The sequence below is a fragment of the Cydia fagiglandana genome, chromosome 3 (assembly GCF_963556715.1).
Source record: "Cydia fagiglandana chromosome 3, ilCydFagi1.1, whole genome shotgun sequence".
NCBI lineage: Eukaryota > Metazoa > Arthropoda > Insecta > Lepidoptera > Tortricidae > Cydia > Cydia fagiglandana.
In genome coordinates this window covers 2,202,968-2,224,990 of record NC_085934.1, presented here as the reverse complement: position 1 = coordinate 2,224,990, position 22,023 = coordinate 2,202,968, and the positions used below count along the sequence as shown (strand labels likewise).

Here is a 22,023-nt window from a genome sequence, read left to right as displayed (position 1 = left end):
CTCTCATAAGGAACTGTATATTACAACGCGCACGTGCACATCTACGCACACGCACCAGGTGTGCACAGGCCTTAAAAATGGTGTGAACGAATGAATTGAACAATTTTAAAGGTTATAGTGTTGTTTTATTTTTAATTTAATATAGATGCATTTATGTTCGGGTGGTGTTTATGATTACGTCAAATAAAATGGACAGTTCTAATAAACGAAGTTTTATTGTGCCTGAAAATCTAAATGTGGAAATTTATTTAAACATTTGAATAAGGACCCTTCTCTATGGAAAGCCACAAATGTTTAAATTTTTCAAGTAGAATTCATATGTTTATTTCGCCTGATAGTTTGTCACTCTTTAGCACTTAGCTCAATAGTGGGACCGGATTTTTGCACTATAAGTTTTGATAATTCTAAAGTTGAAAAAGTGATACTTACCTGATATGGGACATATTTTTAAGCATATTTGCAATATATGATGAAAAGTTAGAACGAGCGTTAGATATAAATTAGGTATTTATATATTTTTAGTAATGATTTTTTAATATTGAATTAAAGTGCAATGTTTAAGTTCCAATGTTTATAATATGTATGACGCTTTATAATGTAAAATTATTAGAATTTTTTTTAACGTGCTTCTTTGTCAAACTACAAATTAGCTTATTATTTTGTCGATATTGAATTAAAGTTTAATAAATCCACAACAACATATCTCATTTTTTAAGTTAATAGGCACGCTAAAAAGCTAGAAGAATAAGATATATGCTCTAGAATTAATATGCGTTTTTTGTCCTATAAGATCCAATATTGAATTAGAGTCTGTAAAAATAAGTCTATTACTATAAAATAATATACGCAGCCATATTATGGAAAGTAAGAAATTTCTGCGTGTAGCTTGCATTGTAATAGTAAAATCTAGTTAAAAAGGCGCGAAATTCATACATACGCCGCGCTGGTTCGTCAGTCGCCGGCGCGGCGCTCGAGAGCCTATCATAGCCTACCTATACTTCGCCCCTCGCCCCACCTCCCGCTCAGTAACACTGTCTGTCTTTTCTTATCATTCATTTGTTTGTTTACCGTGCACATATATAAATTAAGTAGATGCGGACATTACGTGAAATTAAAATATCTTATTACGTAAAAATACCTACAGCTGGTCAATCAGATCTTGGCAGTAGAAAGAGGCGGCAAATTTGAATAATGTAGGCGCGAAGGGATATCGTCCCATAGAAAATTTGTGTTTCGCGCCTTTTTTTTGTGACAAGATTTGCTTGACCAGCTATATTTCATTATCTTGACTAATATTGTAATAAAAATGTACAAAATATTCACAACTATTTTTTACTATACATAGTTTGTCAAAGGAATGTCTCATTTCAAACATAGACAGAGAGAATCATCATACTATCTTTGACTTACACTAGTACTAGCACCCAAAAGAAAAGGATGAATATAGTTTTTTTGTTTTTATTTACTGACAAATGGTTTGACCAACTATACCTATTTCTGGTTCCTATTGTCATGTCCTGTCCTATTCAAGGTCAATATCATAATATGTATATTATAAACCAACTGCTCAATATTACACGGTATACATCCTGAATATAAAATAAATAAATAAAAATAAAATAAAAATAAAAAAATAAAAATAAAAAAGCCTTTTATTTCTTGCTTGCATTTGAAGATTACAGTTTTTTCAATCTTAACCTAAGTATTACTATTTCCTAATATTTTATTATGTTTTTTTTTTATTCCTTATTTATATTCTACCTTCTATATAATAATTAATAATCTAACTTATAAAAAATAATGATAAGTAAGTAATGCTAATTCTAAAAGTATTTGAGTATGTACATAAGGATTTTTTTTTTATTATTTTTTTTTTTTTTTTTATTTCATTATTTTTTTTTACTATGGTTCTGTTGCAAGAACCCCTGTTTGGGTATAGGCCTCCTCCAAACGGTTCCATCTCTCTCTGTCTTGGGCCACCTGTAGCCACGAAGGTCCAGCGGTTCTGACGACGTCATCTTCCCATCTCGTATGAGGTCGTGCCTTACGACGCTTTCCTATTGGACCCTTCCAAGAAGTTACTCTTCTAGTCCACCTGTCGTCCTGCAGGCGTGCTACGTGCCCTGCCCATTTCCATTTTTGCCTTCGAGCAAAGGTTAGAGCGTCAGTAGCTTTTGTTACGTCACGTATTTTTGTATGGCGTATTTTTTGCATTTTCTTTATGTTTAACATGCTGCGCTCTATTCCCCTTTGACAGGATATTACTTTTCTCTTTAAACTTGTGGTAAATTTCCAAGTTTGGCAAGCGTACGTTAAACAAGGTACACACACACACACAATATACAATAAGGTAAGTGAGGCCACTTACCTTATTGTATATTGTGTGGGCCGTATATGCCTATATAGATAGAGCCCACCTTAAATTAAAATGTTTTTTTTTGGTCTTTTGTCAAATTAAAATGGTTTTTTGTCAAAGGAATGTCTCATTTCAAACATAGACAGAGAGAATCATCATACTATTTGACGACCAGTCTGGCCTAGTGGGTAGTAACCCTGCCTGCGAAGCCGATGGTCCTGGGTTCGAATCCCAGTAAGGGCATTTATTTGTATGATGATACAGATATTTGTTCCAGAGTCATGGGTGTTTTCTATGTATGTAAAAAAATAAACGATATCGTTTACCTTTTTAAATGTGGCCACACTTTGCTTTGACCTGTCAATGCCATGTCAAAGGTGGGAAGTGAGGTTATGGAGATTGCAATGCCGCTTTAAATATTCGCCGTTATAATTGTTATTTGTTATTGAGAAAGGAGTGACTAAAGCAGGAATAAACTTTAAATGTCGTTTCTTTGTTTACAGGTCGGTATTGTTAGTAATAGTACATACAGTGTAGGTTAACATTAAACCTTGTAGTATTAAAAATAAAACTTTGTTTACAGAGCAACGCATGAAGTTATTCTTCCTTCCAATTCATATCTACAAAAGTGAAATCATCTTATAAAACGACATTTCTAGTTACGAGTTTCAAAGAAAGATGACGAAGCTTCGTTTTGAATTCACAATACTACCAGGAAGTGACGAAAAAACGAATGTCTGTTGTATAACCTCAATAACCACCGAAGACAACAAGAGTTATGCATTACCGGACGGACTACAGTCAGTTGGTCATCATAAAGAATTGATAAAAACAGCGGCATATAGTAAAGTAAAGAATAGTTTATCAAAAAGGTACCAGACAAGGAGAATTTGGATCTCGCTAACCGAGGACCTAGAGCAAATTTATATGGATGAGGACGGCAATGTGCAGTTTGCGGACAGATACCTAGAAGAATTGAATCAGGACCAATGTGCTTCTACTGCACCCACTGCTGCCGGCACGAAAGAGACCAATACTTTAGAAAAATTGTTAGAAAAGTTAATAGAAAGTACACAGGAAAGTAAACAACACAGCTTGAAGAATATTGCAGATAAGTTTGTAATCGAGAAGTTTACTAGCAAACATTCAAATGCGGCTCAATGGATGGACATTTTTGAAAAGGAATGTGAGCGTTACCAGATATCGGATGAAAAAAAGATTGAAGTTCTTAGGCTCTTTATGGATAAAAGTTGTGCAGATTGGTACAGTTCCATGGTTGTAAAACTGACAATGAATGCAGAATGGTCTGAGTGGAGAAAAAAAATTTGTGAATCATTTGTCAACAAAGGGTGGAGCCCAGTTACATATGCATTACTGTATAAATATAAGGATGGCTCACTGTTGGATTATGCTATAAAAAAGGAAAAGCTTTTACTCGATATGAGGAAGTCAATTGATTCTGGTACATTGGTGGACCTTATCGCAGTGGGTTTGCCGGAGTACATATTAAACAAAATTGATAGAGAAGCGTTGAAGGACACAGTTGAGTTGTTCAATGAAGTAAGCAAGTATGAGCATATGGTTACCAAAAAAAGCTACATATTTAAGAAGAAGTATGGACCCTCAAGAACAAATTTCAAGAATGAGGATCTAAAACCATGCAAAATTTGTGAGGGGTTAAACAAAGGCACCCGCTATCACGCTGAGACTGCATGTTGGTTTCGTACAAAAGAAGATGACAAAGTGAAGAGAAACTTCATTAAACATGTTAATAATGCATTGATAGAAGCGGAGTTAAATGAATCAGTTCCAAAAAACGAATACTAACACCACTGATAAAGGTCAACATACTAATTAATGATAAACATCTGATAAATGCAGTCTATGACCCAGGCTCAGTTGTTTCCATTATAAATTCTAAGCTCTTAAGCCTAAAAGGGAGAGGAAACGAATTGAATGAAGAGAATTTAGTAACAGTTGGTGGTGTTAAAAAAACGGACGGTTTGACCAACCTAAAAATAAAGATATTTAACAAAGAAGAGAATGTTGATATATCCATTGTTGATGAACAATATTTCATGCATGATTTTCTGATTGGCTTGGACCTTATAAAAATATTTCGATTAACTCAAGATGAGAATTTAGAAATACATCAGGTACTGGGTACAAACATAAAAGATAATGAGAAAGTGGAAGTTTCAAATGAAGAAATAAATCATAACCAATCAAAAGTTCCTGGGAATGATGAGAACACAACAAAAGAATATTATGTCAATTTTAATGAGCATATAAAGGAGGAGGATTTTAAGATAAAGATTGATCATTTGAACAAGGAGCAACAGTCTGAAATAAATACATTGATCAATAAATATAACTCAGTGTTTGCAAGGCATAAATATGATGTTGGGACTGTCAATGGGTACGAAGCCAGAATAGACTTGTTGGTGGACAAATATTGCAGCAAGAGGCCATATAGATGTACCATGGAAGATAAAAAAGAGATAGAAGAGCAAATTGGGAAGTTACTCGATAATAAGTTAATAGAGGAATCCTATAGTCCATTTGCTGCACCGGTCACATTGGCATTTAAAAGAGAGGAGAATAAAAAATCCAGATTGTGTATCGACTTTAGGGACTTGAATAAAATAGTAGTACCACAAGCTCAGCCCTTCCCACTGATCGAAGACCTTATGATGAAGACTAGGAATTGTACATTTTTCTCGACACTTGATATCAACTCAGCGTTTTGGTCCATTCCTTTACGGATTGAGGACAGAAAGAAAACAGGTTTTGTAACCCAGGATGGACACTTTCAATGGACCTGCCTGCCTTTTGGATTGAAGACCTCGCCAGCAATCTTCCAAAGAATTTTAAGCAACATATTGAGGAAATATAAGCTTACGGACTTTGCAGTTAATTACATCGATGATATCCTTATATTTTCCAGAACGTTCACCGAACACATTGAACATTTAACAAAGTTGCTGGAAGCAATCAGGACGGAGGGCTTCCGATTAAAATTTACGAAATGCACATTTGCATCGGACTCAGTAAAATATTTGGGTCATATAATACAAAACAATTCAGTTAAGCCATTGAAGGATAACTTGACCTCAATAAAGAATTTTCCTATTCCTAGAACGCAGAAAAATATAAGACAGTTCCTAGGGAAAATTAATTTTTACCATGAGTATATTCCGAAGAGTGCCATAATACTAGACCCATTGCATAATCTATTAAGAAAGAACCAGAAATTCATATGGACCGCTGAATGCCAAAATGCATTTGAAAAGATAAAGGAGCTCTTATGTTCTCAACCAGTTTTGGAAATATTCGATGAAAATTTGCCGATACAAATCTATACAGCGTCGCAATGTCGTTTCTTTGTTTACAGGTCGGTATTGTTAGTAATAGTACATACAGTGTAGGTTAACATTAAACCTTGTAGTATTAAAAATAAAACTTTGTTTACAGAGCAACGCATGAAGTTATTCTTCCTTCCAATTCATATCTACAAAAGTGAAATCATCTTATATGTATTTAAGTATTTGTATATTATATATATCGTTGTCTGAGTACCCACAACACAAGCCTTCTTGAGCTTACTGTGGGACTTAGTCAATCTGTGTAAGAATGTCCTATAATATTTATTTATTTATTTATTTATTTATACTATCTTTGACTTACACTAGTACTAGCACCCAAAAGAAAAGGATGAATATAGTTTTTTTGTTTTTATTTACTGACAAATGGTTTGACCAACTATACCTATTTCTGGTTCCTATTGGGCATTTCCATTTTAAGTTGTACCCTCGAGTTTTTCGGATGTCCCCTTACATTTTTTGCGATTTACTCTAAAGGCGAATTTTTTAACGGGGCAAATTATGTTTTTTATTGAAATATATTATATAGACACATCATTTATTAAGTTTAATGTACAATAAATCACCTTTTTCTTACTTAAAATCAGGTTTTTAGATATGATAAAATCACTCCGTAGTACTGTCCCCTTCACCGACTTCACTTTTTGATGGACTTTTACACATATTTTTTCTATGAAGGCAACACCAAGTAATGCATTCCTAGCATAGTTTAAATGTTGAAAAATGTGTTTTTGGTGAAAAAGAGCTTTAAAAACATCAATAATAGGGTTTAATTTCGATAAAAACGTTGTCCCCGCAAAACTGTGAAACGGACATAGTCCAGGTTGGTTACGCAGTTTTCGCTACTTTGCGAAATACTTTTTACCAACATTTTATGTTTTTTTTCATCCTGACAACCCTGTGACCATAGATAAAGCTTGTTTAAACGTCAAATTTGATTTAAAACAGTCAATTCGCAACCTCAAAGGCGTGCTGGTGTGTGACCGGTAAGTTTACTCAATTTTTTGTCCGTTTTGTTCAACTGTTTATGCAGCTTTAACCGTGTGTAACTAAAACACTGTTTATATTAAATAAAACTATGTTTCATATAGTTATTTATCAAGTAAATAAGTTGAACATTGCGGTTAGTTTTGTATTATTTTGAATAGATTTAATTCTGGAACAGCAAAATCGTTACGTCCGTTTGGTTACAATTTGGAGCGTAACATATAGCCGGACAAGAAAAATGTAACCAAATGGACACGGTAAAGTCGCACGCACATTGAGTATATATAGTTTTTACCATTACTTTGTCTATAATTGTTTAATTCATGTGCAATTATTAAGTCATATTTTATGAACTAATATTGAGTTTCTTATGTTTAAAACTCTATCAACTGATTTTAGTACAAAATTAGTAGTCCTTTTTTTATTCACTGAGTATTTATGTAAATTTTTGATTATTGTGATCTCGTCTTTACTTTGTCCATTTAGTTACATCGGTGTCCATTTGGAAATGTCCCCTTGATTTCAAAAGTATTTATTATTATTTATTCAAAGTTTATAAGCTAAAATATTTAATTTTTTTGACAATAATCACAAGTTTTGTTAATTGTAATGATTGTTATTCGTCACATGGCGGTAATGACAAAAACTATTTAATAAACTTAAAAATAAAGTACGATTTTGGGCCACCCCGTAACCAAACCACCTAAAATTCCCTTTTCTGAAAAAAATTGGTTCTAAATTGGTCAATGATGATTGTTTTTGGGTTGTTTATTAACATTATTATGCTTTAAACATAAAAACATTTGCTTCTAGTATGTATTTTATTTACTATATCAAAAACCATTTGTAACCAAACGGACCACAAAAAACCTACCTCATCCTATTAAATATTTATTTTAACTGGTTTATCCTAAAAATATGACGATTCTCTTTTGTGTTTCATAAACTAGAATATATTTACTCTTAGAATTACATAAAAAAGTACCAAATAATCCAAATTATATTTTCAACTCGTCAAGTCAGTCATGGTACAACTTTAAATGGAAATGCCCTATTGTCATGTCCTGTCCTATTCAAGGTCAATATCATAATATGTATATTATAAACCAACTGCTCAATATTACACGGTATACATCCTGAATATACAATAAGTTAAGTGAGGCCACTTACCTTATTGTATATTCCGTGTGCGCCTTATATGCCTATATAGATAGAGCCCACCTTAAATTAAAATGGTTTTTTTTTAATAAACAGGATATGAAGTATGAAAAACTCACTCAAATAGGTTTCTCATTTATTTAAGTTTCTTCATTATACCAAAATAGTTATAAAAATATTACGATACTCTTGGAAAATATACCTTAAAAGTCCTATTATGGGCCTTATTGAACACTAGCAGTGTATTACTTAATCCCGCAAAAAATAATCATTTCGACAGTAGGTAATAACAGATTTTATTGTTTTTAACTTAAGAGTTATACATATACAAATAACAATATTTGATACTTCATAACAGGAGGATTTATTTATAATAAGTGAAAATAATTATTTTGGGCCTTAATAACTAAAGATATAAAAATTGTCTAGTTTACGCGAAAATAGTAGGTAACTAAACATAAATCTTTATTACTTACAGTAGTATCATCTTTTAACATCTGGGGGCACGGCAGACGAGCAAAGCATAAGGGCACTATCTACCTTTTCTCGAAGCGCTTCGTCGTGTTTTGGAACCCTCATAACTTGGGGTTGGATTATACCAGATAAACAAAGTTCTCGGACTTATTAAGCATATCAATTGCATAGCTCTTATACTTTAGATTTTATTCATATCTAAAAACTTCGATTTCGTCACTGACTCACTCACTTGATGATCATCAATACCGGGTACTTCCTGAAGTCCTCTAAGAAGCTGAAATTTGGTATGTAAGATAGTTTTAGTACACAAACAACAAATAAATTCAAAAACTTGAAATTAATTTTTTATCCCTATGGGGATGAACAGGGGGTTTAATTTTGTATGGGGAATCAATAATCGCTGAACCGATTTAGTTGAAATTTGGTATGTAGATAGGTATTGTTATGGGGAAGGATATAGAATAGATTTCAACCTCAAAGTTTACCCTTACGGGGTGAAGGCAGATTTCAACCCCAAAGTTTACCCTTATGGGGTGAAGGGTTTATATAGGGAATCAGTAAGAAGTACATTGTGTAACAGATGCCCCAGATACTTATTTCAGGATTTTTAATAGTAAATCACCCCCAACCCTTTAAATTAGGGCATGGAAGATTGTCATAAGCATCTTACAAAAAGAAGTGAAATCCCACTAAAAACATTTTGATGTAAAATGTTGCCCAAACGAAACCACTGTCAAAAAGTTATCAGATCTCTTGCCAAGCTTCTAACTCTACAAGCCCTCTAACTTTACTAGCTCTACACCAAAAGTATGTGGCTTGGTCGTTTCGTTTCTACAAGAACTATTGTAAGTATAATACAAAAACCGCCCAAATGCGAGTCGGACTCGCGTTCCAAGGGTTCCGTACATTACATAATTTTAACAATATATTTTTTTTTTAGAGAAAAGTGAGTAAAATGTCTTTAAAAAACCCGTAGGGATCGGAAAACTAGGTACTTAAGTCCGACTCACGCTTGACTGCACATTTCTAATAGGTTTTTCTGGCATCTATAGGAAAAGAGCTAATATGTGTATTTTTTTCATAATTTTAGACCCAGTAGTTTCGGAGATAAGGGGGGGGAATGGTCATTTTTTGCGTATTTTCTTAAATAACTTCTAAACTATTTATTTTAAAATTATTAAAAAAAATATCTGAGGTTCTCACAATGAGCCCCTTAATTTGATATATAACAAGATATAGTGTTTTTTTCTTCCATTTATCATTCATCTCAAAAGTGAATTTGAATTTCTATTATTTACTTTACATGTATGTTCTTGGGTTATAGACTTACATGTGTATACCAAATTTCAACTTATTGGTGCAGTAGTTACGGAGCAAATAGGCTGTGACAGACGGACAGCCAGACACACGAGTGATCCTATAAGGGTTCAGTATTTTTCCTTTTGAGGTACGGAACCCTAAAAATAATGAATTTAATAAATTTTTCACCTTATGCCCATGTGGCGGTAGCGAAACAGCCAAGCCACATATTTTGACTAAGGTGTAGAGTTAGTGAAGTTAGGGCTTGTAGAGTTTGAAGCTTGGCTCGACAAGAGATCTGACAACTTTTTGACAGTGCGAGTCTTATGGTTTCGTCTTAGCAACAATTTACATGAAAATGTGTTTGGTGGGATAATTTTTAGTGTTTCGTACAAAACTTTGTTTACGGAACACTTATGGGATCACTTCGGTCTTGAAAATCAGTTAAATACGTTTTTCTCAGAGACCGTTTGACATAGATACCTAAAATTTGGAACAGTTATAGCAATTACCACCACTCATATTGTAAATAAGTCAAAACTGCTTATTTCTTATTAAAGGGGGAAATTTAGGGGGTTGAGAGGGGTAGGCTGAAACTTTTTTCATTTGTAAGAATCGTGTGGGGTACCATTAGAAAGCTTGCAAAAAATTGAGTCGATGGACTGATTTTGACTTCATTTTAGACTGCAATAGTTTCGTCAAAAAATGCATTTAAAGTTGCAAGTTTTCATACAAAAATTTTCACCTCTGTCCTGGCGATTTTCGCGAAAACTATAGCTAATAGGCAGCTGACCAGTCAATACCCAACTTAAAGAAGCATGGAGACGGCGGGAAAATTATCAGCTTAACTTTATCTTTATTAGTTTTTCAACTGGAGCCTGGTCTTTGGTTGCTTAGGGCTAGCTAACTAATGCTTACACTGGTCATTTCATATTAGGCAGAGTAGCTTTAATGAGAAAGATCCTTAGTTAAAACTTTGGCATTGAAATTTATGACTTAAGTCTTTGACACAAAGTTTAATTCTGCTTGCTTATTTTTGTGGGATATTTAATTTTATCTGAATAGCCTACTATAAGTATGAGAGAGATCTACAAAATACAACCTTATTGTATTGCAAATAAAGTTTAAATTTCGAACAGGCTTTCCAACCAATGGACTAGGTATCTCAAAAATATGAAAAATTCAAATTAAGAATTCCATTCTTCACTGTCGTTGTGTTTTTTTTTTTCACAATATGAGACATAGATTTTATAAAGCGTATAGAGATAATAAAGTCATTTAATATTTATTTACAGCTATGGCCTCATCTATAGATTTTATTGAGAGTATCTGATTCGTCGAAACAATATACACAATATTCGGGAGGCTGAGCTCTGCGTAGGACCGATTCGAAGGTCCGAAGCGTCCGACAGACGCTTGCCTCCCGTAACTTTTCCAAGTATTTTAAACATAGATATATAATATACAAAGATTACGTCTAAGCGAGCTGTTACTGTTACCACTTTTGTTTAGTGTACGATTAACAATGTGGCCCACCTTGCTGTAGCCATGTCGATAAACTATCGACATTTCTTGCAATTTTAATTTTACTTCAAAGATTTAACGATACCTAAAATGAACAAAAACACTTTTATCGTTTGTTGTGGTTATCAGATCACAATTTTATCGTCACGTCACGCCCCAGCAGGGAACCAAGGGAAAGTTCAGCTATTATTTAATTATAGCTGAACCTACTAAAATATGTGTTCCGCAATAATTGAGTTATTTTATTATATCATAATATATTTATTATCCATTAGCATTTCAATTATGTTTAGGTTTAACGAAGATATTGAAGCTTCAATTAATCGCTATTTTGTTCCGCCAGGCGTGGGCGTGGCTCACTCCGCTTTGCTACAGGTAGCTAAAAGTACATCCGTTCGACCCCAATTTTGGGGTTTGCCATAAGCTGCGCGTGGCGCTGTCGCCATCCAGCGGCCATATCTGTGCTGATCGTGACAGACGCGTTTTGTTAGAGAGTGAGTCTTCTGTACCTAGTACTATTATTTATTCTTTGATTCCGCTGTGTAGCGTTTATCGATATATAACATTATTAAAATCGAGTTTTCACATCCCTACGCAAGAGCACACATATACGTTTTTACGCACACATACACAACCTGGTTTCACCTAAAACGATAACACCTTGATTTGAAGTCCATCTTGTCAACAGTATGGTTGTCCTTTTTAGACAAACGGCATTTTTAAAAGAGCGAGGAGAGAGAAATGATACTAGTTGCTGCGCCGTCAAAGAGAACAGGCAACGTTGGGGCCTTGATTTTAAAGTACAAGTGTCTAAATCGCAAGATCCAAAGGCTGAAGTCGCGTTGGGCCGAAAGCCCCAAGCATCCAGGAGGTCAGTTCTAAACACAGGTCATTAGTACAAGTGTCTAAATGCGAAGGCCGAAGGCTGAGCTCCGCGTAGGGCCGAAGCCTGCAAGATGTCAGTGGTTAAACACAGAACTGACAGGCTGTACGCTTCGGGCCTTCGGCCCTACGCGGAGCTCGGCCTTCGGCCTTCGCATTTACACACTTGTAATATTATTGTGTTAAAGCACTGACATCCTGGTCGCTTCGGGCCTTCTGCCCTACGCGGAGCTCGGCCTTCGGCCTTCGCACTTAGTCATTTATCTTATACTATTGTTCTGTGTTTAAGTACTAACATCCTGGACCCTTCGGGCCTTCGGCCCTACGCGGAGCTCGGCCTTCGGCTTTCGCATTTAGACACTTGTACTATTGTTCTGTGTTAAAGCACTGACATCCTGGACGCTTCGGGCCTTCGGCCCTACGCGGAGCTCGGCCTTTGGCCTACGCATTTAGACACTTGTACTATTGCTCTGTGCACGCGGAGCTCGGCCTTTGGCCTTCGCATTTAGACACTTGTACTATTGCTCTGTGCTAAGGCACTGACATTTTGCTAAAGCTCTGCCTTCGCACTTAGACACTTGTACTGTTGTTCTTTGTTTAAGCACTGACATTCTGGACGCTTCGGGCCTTCGGCCCTACGCGGAGCTCGGCCTTCGGCTTTCGCATTAGCTGTCTACACCACTTTTCACGTCAACCATAGCGCCTGTGTCCCTGATACCGCCTGTCTCCATTTTTTTTAGTAATATTCCGAATTCCATATTTACATATGTTGTTGAAAGTTTTTTCAGCCACCACAAACAAATTTTGTCTCAGAATTAATGATATATTAAATATGTAGTAAAAATTACAAGGGTTGCGAAACTATATGGGTTCCTATAGGGTACCTAATTGAATACGGTATCCTAAAAACAGGAAACAACCCCTGTAAAATGTAACGATGCGAGCGGTACGTTATCGTGAACGTAATTATATATCTCTTTCGCACTAATATGTCAGTACGAGCGAGATGCATAGAAAGTAAATTACGTTCACGGTAGCGTTTATGTCAATGCCAAACTGATGGTAGCCGTACGGAACACTAAATGCCTCGAGCTATCTCGGGCTTGGCCAAATTATTTACAGTATAAATATTTATTCGTATCAAATAATTTATCTTTTAACATAATTTTGACAGTACATCTGGTGCTACATTACGACACCGGTGCTATAATAAGCACATTAAAACACTCCCTTTGGCCGTGTGTTAAAATTTGTCACTCGTTGCAAAATATCTATTTTTCGCACTTCTATCGTAAATACCTACCTATGTATTAACAAAAAAAGTCACTTGTAAATAGTTACTGCCTTTAAAAAGTATACTAGTTTTGTGCGTTGTGCGCGGGGCCCGAGGGCCCCGCGGTCTTCTTGTTGTTGTTTTGTTGTTGGTGCTGTTGTTGTTGTTGGTGCTGTTGTTTTTGGTAATGTTGTTGTTGCTGTTGTAATTGTGTAGTAGTTTGTTTTCCAAAGCGAAAAAGAAATGAAGTTGTACTTTTGCTTGAAAGAAAAGGTCCGCATGCGAGCACTTCATTCCCGCAGCTCGGCCTTCGGCCTCGCGTGCTTGGGAAATCGTAAGGGACGCTCCGGGCCTTCGGCCCTACGCGGAGCTCGGCCTTCGGCCTTCGCTGGGTTTCGAAGCTTAGCGTCGGGCCTTCGGCCCGCCGCTTCGCTTATTAAAACACTTGGGGGGTTGGTTTTGCTTCGGGGCGTAAGCGGGAAGTTGGAGCTTAAACACGACCCAATAGTAAAAGTGTCTTGACAACCTCACGTCGGGCCTACGGCCTTCGGCCTTCGGCCCGCCGTTTCGCTTGTCTAAGACACTTTTCCTATTGGGTCGTGTTTAAGCTCCAACTTCAATGTTATTAGACTTTTTGATTCTATAAACGTCTTTAGGTCAATAAAGCAAGTGATAAATTATTAGAGTTAGACCAAGAAAAGTCTGCAGCAATTTTGACAGCCCACGCAGTGCAAGTGTTATTTATAAGTCATAATTTTATAGAAGTTTCTTCAAATCGACCTTATTAATAAGAGATTAAAAATATTCAAAATTATCTTAAAATATTTTAATCTTATATTTCATCTCATACGTTCAATAAGGCCCGGGACTGGACCTTTTTACCTGCACTGACAGTGGGCCTTCTTAGCAACAAGTACAAATTCAGAATAATTGGGAATAATAGGGAGCAACTGTTATTTTTGAATGCTGGGCCTTGTTACCCGCCGGGCCTCATATGCCTGCACTTCACCTACCTTATTTGTTTTACAAGGGGAAAAGTTGTTGATTAACCGCTCGTGCTAATATTGATACCCAAACAAGCGAAACATTTTTTTTTATTAAATAGAAGGCAAACGAGCAGACGGATCACCTGGTGGTTAGCGATTACCGCCGCCCATGGACACCCGCAACACCAGAAGGGTTGCAAGCGCGTTGCCGACGCGCGTTTAAGATGGGGGTCTTTTAAGGTTTGAAGGTCGTATCGGACAGTTCATTCCACAGTTTGGCTGTGCGAGGCAGGAAGTACATTCACAAATTCAAACATTCTAAAATTGAAGCACGAGCGTAGCGAGTGGTTCGTAAAATTGAACCTTGAGCGTAGTGAAGGTTTCGAGGGACGAAGGTTAAATAAAATTTTCATCACATCAGCTCGTAAAGGCCCTCTTGATTGTTCCAAACGGATAAGAAAAGTGGCATTTAATTTGATGCAAATTTTGAGTTGTTTCCGTAGGTAAATTGGATCAGTTGGTTGGTAACATTGACTTTAAAATGATAAATATCGTTAGTTTGAAATTGATTTTATGATAAAGTAGATATTATCGGAGATGATCGCTCTTAAAAAATATATGTCGCTAGTCATTTATAATCTAAAAGCGCCAAATTACGCAAAATTATATTGAAATGACACCTGTGTATTGAATTTGAAGAATACTTTAACAAGGGTAGTTATCTGTATGACAATGCACCTAAAATAATTTTCAAATGTATCTATTATTTCTATACTTAACACGATAACGAATTCTACGTAAACGAAACCGCGGGCAATCCCTAGTACATATAGAAATAAATAAGGAAAGGTAAGTTTCCATTAGTGTACTGTGTAAAATAACTGTTTACCATTGATAATAATTTTATAAACGCTTTGCGTATTTTTAAGGTCACCGCGCTAACCGCTAGCCCGCGACCGTCGATCGCTGCCTCCTGCCCCGGCGCACAGCGCGGCGCGTGAAAACGCCGCGCGTTTGAAATGTAACTTAATATAAGCTCGGAATGCATACTTACGTATCAGTATTTAGTGTCGCCGTGATTTTATATTTCTAATCTTTTGTGTGAGAAGTAAGATCTTTATTATGACCGTGTAGTATTAACTCTACAAACTTTAATTCAATATTGGCTATACTGCTTAACCAGAAATCAATATCTAGACAAGCACATTGTCTACATTTCTAACTTTTTACATGTATACTAAGTTGATAGGTAATATCGTAATTTTGCAATATCAGCTACTCTAATTCTGTATTTACATAATAATTCGTGTTTTTACGTTCACCAGAAAGCAGCTGTTCCAGATTTCTAAAAACCGAATATTGTGAATAAATTAAAGTGTTATTGAATATGTTAAAGTTTTTTGTAACTTTAATTTTATATTTACATAGTTATTTAGCAAAAATTGAAATATTTAAATATGGCCGAACGCTCCACCTAGAATTTTCTAACTTTTTGCATGAATGTTATTTAACATGCTTACAATAACATGTCAAAAAAGAAAAAACTTTAATGTTATCAAAACCCATTTTTGTTCCACCGCTGGTCTAACTACCCAGGGGACACGTGCAGGGTTGTGGTAGGTAGCTCCTGCGGACGCGAGTAACAGTTGTCCCCCCGTTGTTTAAATAAATTACTACGATATAATAAAAACTAATTATGTACTCACGTTTTAAGTCGAACACTGCTAGGCATGTTTTGCTCTATAGCAGCGGTCGGCAGCCTTTTAGCAGCCAAGAGCCACATAGTAGTTTACGATGTTGACGCCGGCCGCACTTTGTTAATATTTATGACTTTATCAGACATTGTCGTTTGTATTACATACAAAATAGCCAGGGAGGCTCGCGGGTCGCGGTTTGCCGACCGCTGCTCTATAGTAAGGAGCTGCAATGGGGGTACGTGGACCAACGCAGATTACGCGCTGCAGCTTTCCGCTATCGTGAGCAATCTTCGACGTAAAAATGCGTGAGTGACCCATTTTAATTTATGTGTACTCTATGTGTCTCACGAAAATATTGTTGAGCCTAGTTACCCTCTCTCCGCGCGGGCCCGCGCGCCAGTCGATCAGGGCAGGACAGATCTAGCTTTCGTCGCCGGCGCACGCTCGCTTGCCTTCGCGCAGCGACGTCTGTCGTGCCCGGCGAGAATGAATTTGTACGATTAATATTTATTCATTCCGTTCCTGCACTCATTTAGTGCAAATGGAATCATTTTTAGTGTAATAAATCCCCTTTGGGGGGCCTAGTTACGGCTAAGACCGTAGGCGAAGCAGACCAGTCCGGCAGTTCCTGAGCGGCCCCAGCTGACGTCCCTCAGCTCGTCCGTCTCCCAACCCGCAGTGGCTCCGGCAGCTTCAGGGGAGTACTTGCGTGGTGGAACTGTCCTCGGAGCAAAATCAACACCGGCCTAAGACGAATCCTACCCTACGACTTATTCGTGTGCTTGCGGCGGAATTCGGAGGAATAAATTTAGTTCAGTATTTTAAATAACTACAGTTTCATTTATTCTCTCCGCCTAACCGTAGCAAATTTCATGCAGGATCTTATTCATACTTAAACAAAAACACCAGTAAGATCTATAACGTTTATTGTTCCTCAGTAACAACCTGCCTTCGCCTTACAGAATATAATATACAGGCAATTTAGACACGCTTAAAACAATTTAACAATCGAATGGACACTGAATCTAGAGCACCAAACAATTTTGACTAGAATTTTGACAAGATTTCTAGATCCAATAATATAAAACTTTGTGATATCGGTGGGAATAAATAAGGCCAGAGCACATCGGCTGCGTATGAAGACGTGCGATAAAATGTTGGAGCCGTGCACGCACACGTCACGCAAGCGGTGTGCCGTCTCTCATAAACCTTTATATAATACAACGTGCACGTCTATGCACATGCATCCGGTGTGTAAGGGTCTTGAATAGAAAAACAAATGTCGTCTCTTCTGTTACAGAAAGTTGACGATTCTAGATATTAGTTTCTTTAAATAATTGTGATTAAATCGCCCTAAATATTTTACACTAATGTCCTTTACTTTTGGGAAAAGAAAAGTAAAAATAGAATTACTCTGAGTATGACCCATTTTGAAGTAAATGCACTACATCAGTTACTTATAATTATTAAAATAATACTCATAGTAGGTATACATCTTTTTGCTAAGTCTTATGAAAATATTGATGTGAGAGTAAAAGTTTTAAGCAATATAAGATATTTTACATAATAGGATTTTTAAAATTGTGATATTTACTCTTATATATCAAGTCAAATCAAATTTTAAAATTATCTAGACTTATCTAAAGTACCTCCGGGTTGGAAAGTTTTGTTTTATAAGGAATAGTTTTATCTCGCTTAAAATTATGAGTGTAGACTATAATTTTGTTAAAAAGTAAAACAAATATTAAGATATCATAATTTGATGCTCCTTTTTTACGTCTAGCACTCCTACAAACATACCTACCGTTTATACCTACGTTATTAGATATTACAAAACATACGTATACTTAAATTACCAACACAATATGATTAAAGGTCAGAGCCCACCGGCTGCGCGTGCGTCGCCGTGTACGCACACATCACGCAAGCGGTGTGCCATCTCTCATAAGGATCTATATTAGGTACACGCGCACGTCTTACGCATACGCATCCGGTGTGCACATGCATAAATTACTCAACTGCGCGACGCAAAGTAGTACTTATACTAAACTGCAAAACGTAATTCAAGACCAAAAAAAGTAAGACAATGTTGCCGTTGCAATAATTTGTTTGTAAAATAGTAAATTCCTTAATAATCACGCTAAGATAAATTATTTATTCGTAATTTTAGTCCTACTATTTAAAAAAAGTACTTTTATTTACTTATTTTTACATAAATGCAAGACGCGCTAGTAAAAAGTGGCAACATTGTTTACTTTTTTTGGTCTTGAATTACGTTTTACAGTATAGTTGAAGTTTTTCGTCTTCTTTATCGCTTTTTTTTGCCATATAAAGCATTCAAACGTAAAATAGCATGGCGAAGCCATAGTAAATATAAATTTGCTAATAAACCCTGCTTTCAATATGTTCAGAATCACAGCAACCGTAAATAATCTCAATATTCACTATAATAAGCTCAAAATTAAAGCAACACAGGAATGTTTTTGACTATATCATTTTGAGACAGTTTAAAATATACGACTCAACTAGACTGGAGATGAGAGGAGATTCTCTGCTCTGCTGTATTACAACAACCAATGCTATTGGTTGATTTTGGGCATGTCTCTTTCCATCTTCAGCTTAGTGGAAAGGTAGCCTTATACATGTGACACACACAACACAGAAATTCTCGAATTCTTGCATCTATAAAAAAGCTAAGTTTGCACCGGCTTGAAAGGACTAAAGTTTGGGAGTATCATTATAAATAAATAAATTATAAATACATATCATTCTTTCATAAAAATCTGACATTAATTATGACATTGCCACACTTTATTTTTCAAAATGTAGTATGATGCAAAGTTAGCTTGGTCTGTATCAGCAACCTTTTTTTAAATATCTTCTATGGCTCACAAATAAAATTTCTCAACCATGGCTTTCCTTAAATATCAAACATCATTGTATTTTCCTTCTAGAAAAATACATATTTTACACTACAAGATCATAATTTTGAGAAAATAATCACTATGTAGCCTAGAATATTCTTTGGAAGATTTTCACTAAATGCTATAAATCTTGGATCTATGTATATAGTGCTATATGAATAATTTAAAACTACGAGTTTTCCACGTGTACTAGTGTCTGAGTATCATTTGGCAGTAGAGGAAGCTATCCAGCACTGGAAAGAAAACATGTTAATGAATAAATAAATAAAATAAATATATGGGGACATTATACATATCAAAAATGTCAGGCAGGAAAAATGGAGTAAGATCGTAATGTAACAGATTGGTACCCAAGAGGTTGCACACGACGCCAGAGGAGACCTCGAACAAGATGGGAGGATGAACTCAAACTCTCAGCGGATTATATAATCTGTGACAGCAGGCCCGAACTGGAGAAGAGTGGCCCACGACAGACCCCAATGGAAAGAGTTAGAGGAGGCCTTTGCCAAGCGGCACACTGAGCTTAGATATATACTCTAACTCAGAACAAAAGGGCTAAATAGATAGATACATATCAACCTAGCCCCAAATTAAGTAAAGCTCGTACTACGGGTATTGGATACCAGGCGACAATATACATACCTAGATACATAGAAAACATCCATAAATCCAGAACAAAATATTTGTGACAAGCACACAAATAAATGCCTTTACTGGGATTCGAACCCCGACCTCCTGCTTCATAGGCAGGGTCACTACTGATTGGGATAGGAGGCAGATATTGTAGGTATTAATAGATAGGGATATTACTTGAAGAAAGTCTGTAAATTGTTATTAGATATCTCTTTTAGGGCTGATTTAGACGGCGCGCGAACTCACATGCGATTTTGGTTACATTGCAGACTCTTGGTTACGTCCTATTCAATTGACCGATCAAAACCTGCAATGGTATGAAACTCGTATATGAGTCCTGGCATAGTCTAAATCAGCCTATATTTTTAGCATTTAAGTTAATAAATGGTACTTACAATATTGCGCAGCGCTGATCAGCAAGTCATACAACTGTATTGGACCCTTCCCTTTCAGCACAACCTCGGACACAAACACATACACCACCCGGCTGGTCTCAAACAGTGAATCCAGCAGCAACCACGTCGTAATGTTCCGGCCTGTGTTCAGGGCTGTGCTCCGGTTCATGACGATACAGCTGTTTAGGAAGCCTATGGCACTTGTCACTATCATTAGACCAGATATGAAATAGTGAACTCCTGAAAAAAGGTGTTGTTAGAAATATTTTGTATGAGCATTCTTTAACCCTTTAACCACCAGAGTGATATATAAGACATTACATATCCAGCTCATTTCGCCAAAGTCTGATAAATAAGACAAAGATCTGATTTGGTGTTTACAGCACATTTATTACTCCCGTAACTATGCCAATCTTACTCCACGTGGTACAGTTACTGTCGGTGGCGACACGAGCACGCACGATCAAAAATTGCTGGCGGTTAAAAGGTTAAGGGTATTCGTTTTTATGTTTCAGTTTAATACTTTTTTATGCTAGGAAGTCAATGTTTGCTCCTATATTCCATTGCTTTTATCAAGTAGATTCTGCAAGGGGTACTACCAAATTTAATAGAAAAAAATTGAAAATATCAGTGCTTTGTGCAAGACTCGAATTTGCGAATACTCGAAACACTTTTTATCATTTTTTTTATAAACAATTCCATGGTCTTATTTCAGATAAAATAGAGACTTGTATTCCTAGCATTCTCAAAACATCAAGACCAACCAAGGTAAGCAGTTTATGACCTAAACAAGTAATTTCTTAATTAATTATCCGTTGAACGTGATCCGTAATGACACGATTATCCGTTTTATAATGTCAGTTTAAATAGAGTAATTTTGAATACAATAGGGCCAATGAAAGGCTACGCAGCATATACGTAACTATACGCTACTTTAAACGGAGGATACGAACCCAAATCGCTACTGAATAATGGCTCCAAATAGAATAATTCCGGCTTCAATAACCGAAGCAGGGCCATCACGAACGCGGTCGAAGACGAAATCTGCAATCAAATAAATTAAATAAACATACGCAATCAAAGCGACCCTTGTTCTCGCTTCGAGAAACATAATTACAGCCACCGTTTAAGCTAATTATGTTCTTCATTCGTAAGTCAACAAGCTTGTGCAAACTCAGACAAAATAAACAGTAAATATACCAAAATAAATACAGTTTAAACTTACAGAGAACACTGCCGCCACCACTCGCACGTACATTTTCAAGTCTAATAGAGGCATGGCTTTTGTTTTCGATTGTGTTGACATCGAGGCGAGGGTAGTAAAGGAACTTGGAATGCTATAACAGGTCAAGTTTTAATATTTACGGCTGTGAAAATCGATACGAAATCCGTAATTTGCGCGGTCGGATTTCATTGGACGTCAGTTTGACATTGACGGCTTTCTTTCTATAGTCTATGGCGGAGTTGAGTAAGGTTCTCTATGTCTCAATACATTAATTCAATTCTATTTATGAAACAAACATATATTTTTTTGCACAGTGGTTGTAACATGTGTTTGTTATATATTTACTATAAATATTTCCATTTCTTTCTATATTAGCGTCGACCTTTGAGGACATCTATATCAAAAAGTTTGTATCGATGATTTAAAAACTTTTCGATAGATGGCGTTAACAATCAGTACACAGCCCTTCAAAAGTGTTAAGTTTTAAAATGGGGTTGGTGGTGTCTTTGCCCCTTTCTCTTTTACTAAATGCCCCTTAAACGCTTCATAGCTTCATTCACCTTACTTAAGACTCCGTGATTTCAGGTCGTAGCTCGCTAAGCACTGAGCGGGACCCGTTGTATTTTGTGTTTCTATCGAGGGAAAGTTGTTTAATGGTTTCGAAACGATGAAGTTACTAGAGAAATGCCTCAAACTGTTCATATTTTCTGGCAACCGCATTATGATCTAGAAAACCGGACAAGTGCGAGTCGGACTCATCCACCGGGCAGGGTTCCGTACTTTTTAGTATTTGTTGTTAAAGCGGCAACAGAAATACCACATCT

At 36.2% G+C, this 22,023-nt stretch overlaps 1 protein-coding gene across 1 annotated transcript; it reads right to left on the bottom strand.

Annotated features, from left to right (window-relative positions):
- Positions 1–16,931: 16,931 nt before the first annotated feature.
- LOC134679828 (uncharacterized) lies at positions 16,932–21,432 on the bottom strand. The gene is made up of 4 exons (XM_063538728.1): positions 21,200–21,432; positions 20,928–21,018; positions 19,975–20,214; positions 16,932–19,179 (listed from the first exon to the last, which is right to left on the bottom strand). The coding sequence occupies exons 1-4, from the start codon at positions 21,278–21,280 to the stop codon at positions 19,136–19,138; spliced, it is 456 nt and encodes a 151-aa protein (XP_063394798.1). The 5' UTR covers positions 21,281–21,432; the 3' UTR covers positions 16,932–19,135.
- Positions 21,433–22,023: the final 591 nt, after the last annotated feature.

What these genes read in the sequence shown, in the direction of transcription:
- LOC134679828 (XM_063538728.1), bottom strand. Translation starts at nt 21,280, where the DNA reads ATGTCAACACAATCGAAAACAAAAGCCATGCCTCTATTAGACTTGAAA. An exon ending in TGGTGGCGGCAGTGTTCTCT is followed by an intron (nt 21,019 to 21,199) that starts GTAAGTTTAAAC and finishes ATTTGATTGCAG; the next exon opens with ATTTCGTCTTCGACCGCGTT. An exon ending in ATTATTCAGTAGCGATTTGG is followed by an intron (nt 20,215 to 20,927) that starts GTTCGTATCCTC and finishes ACCTTTTTTCAG; the next exon opens with GAGTTCACTATTTCATATCT.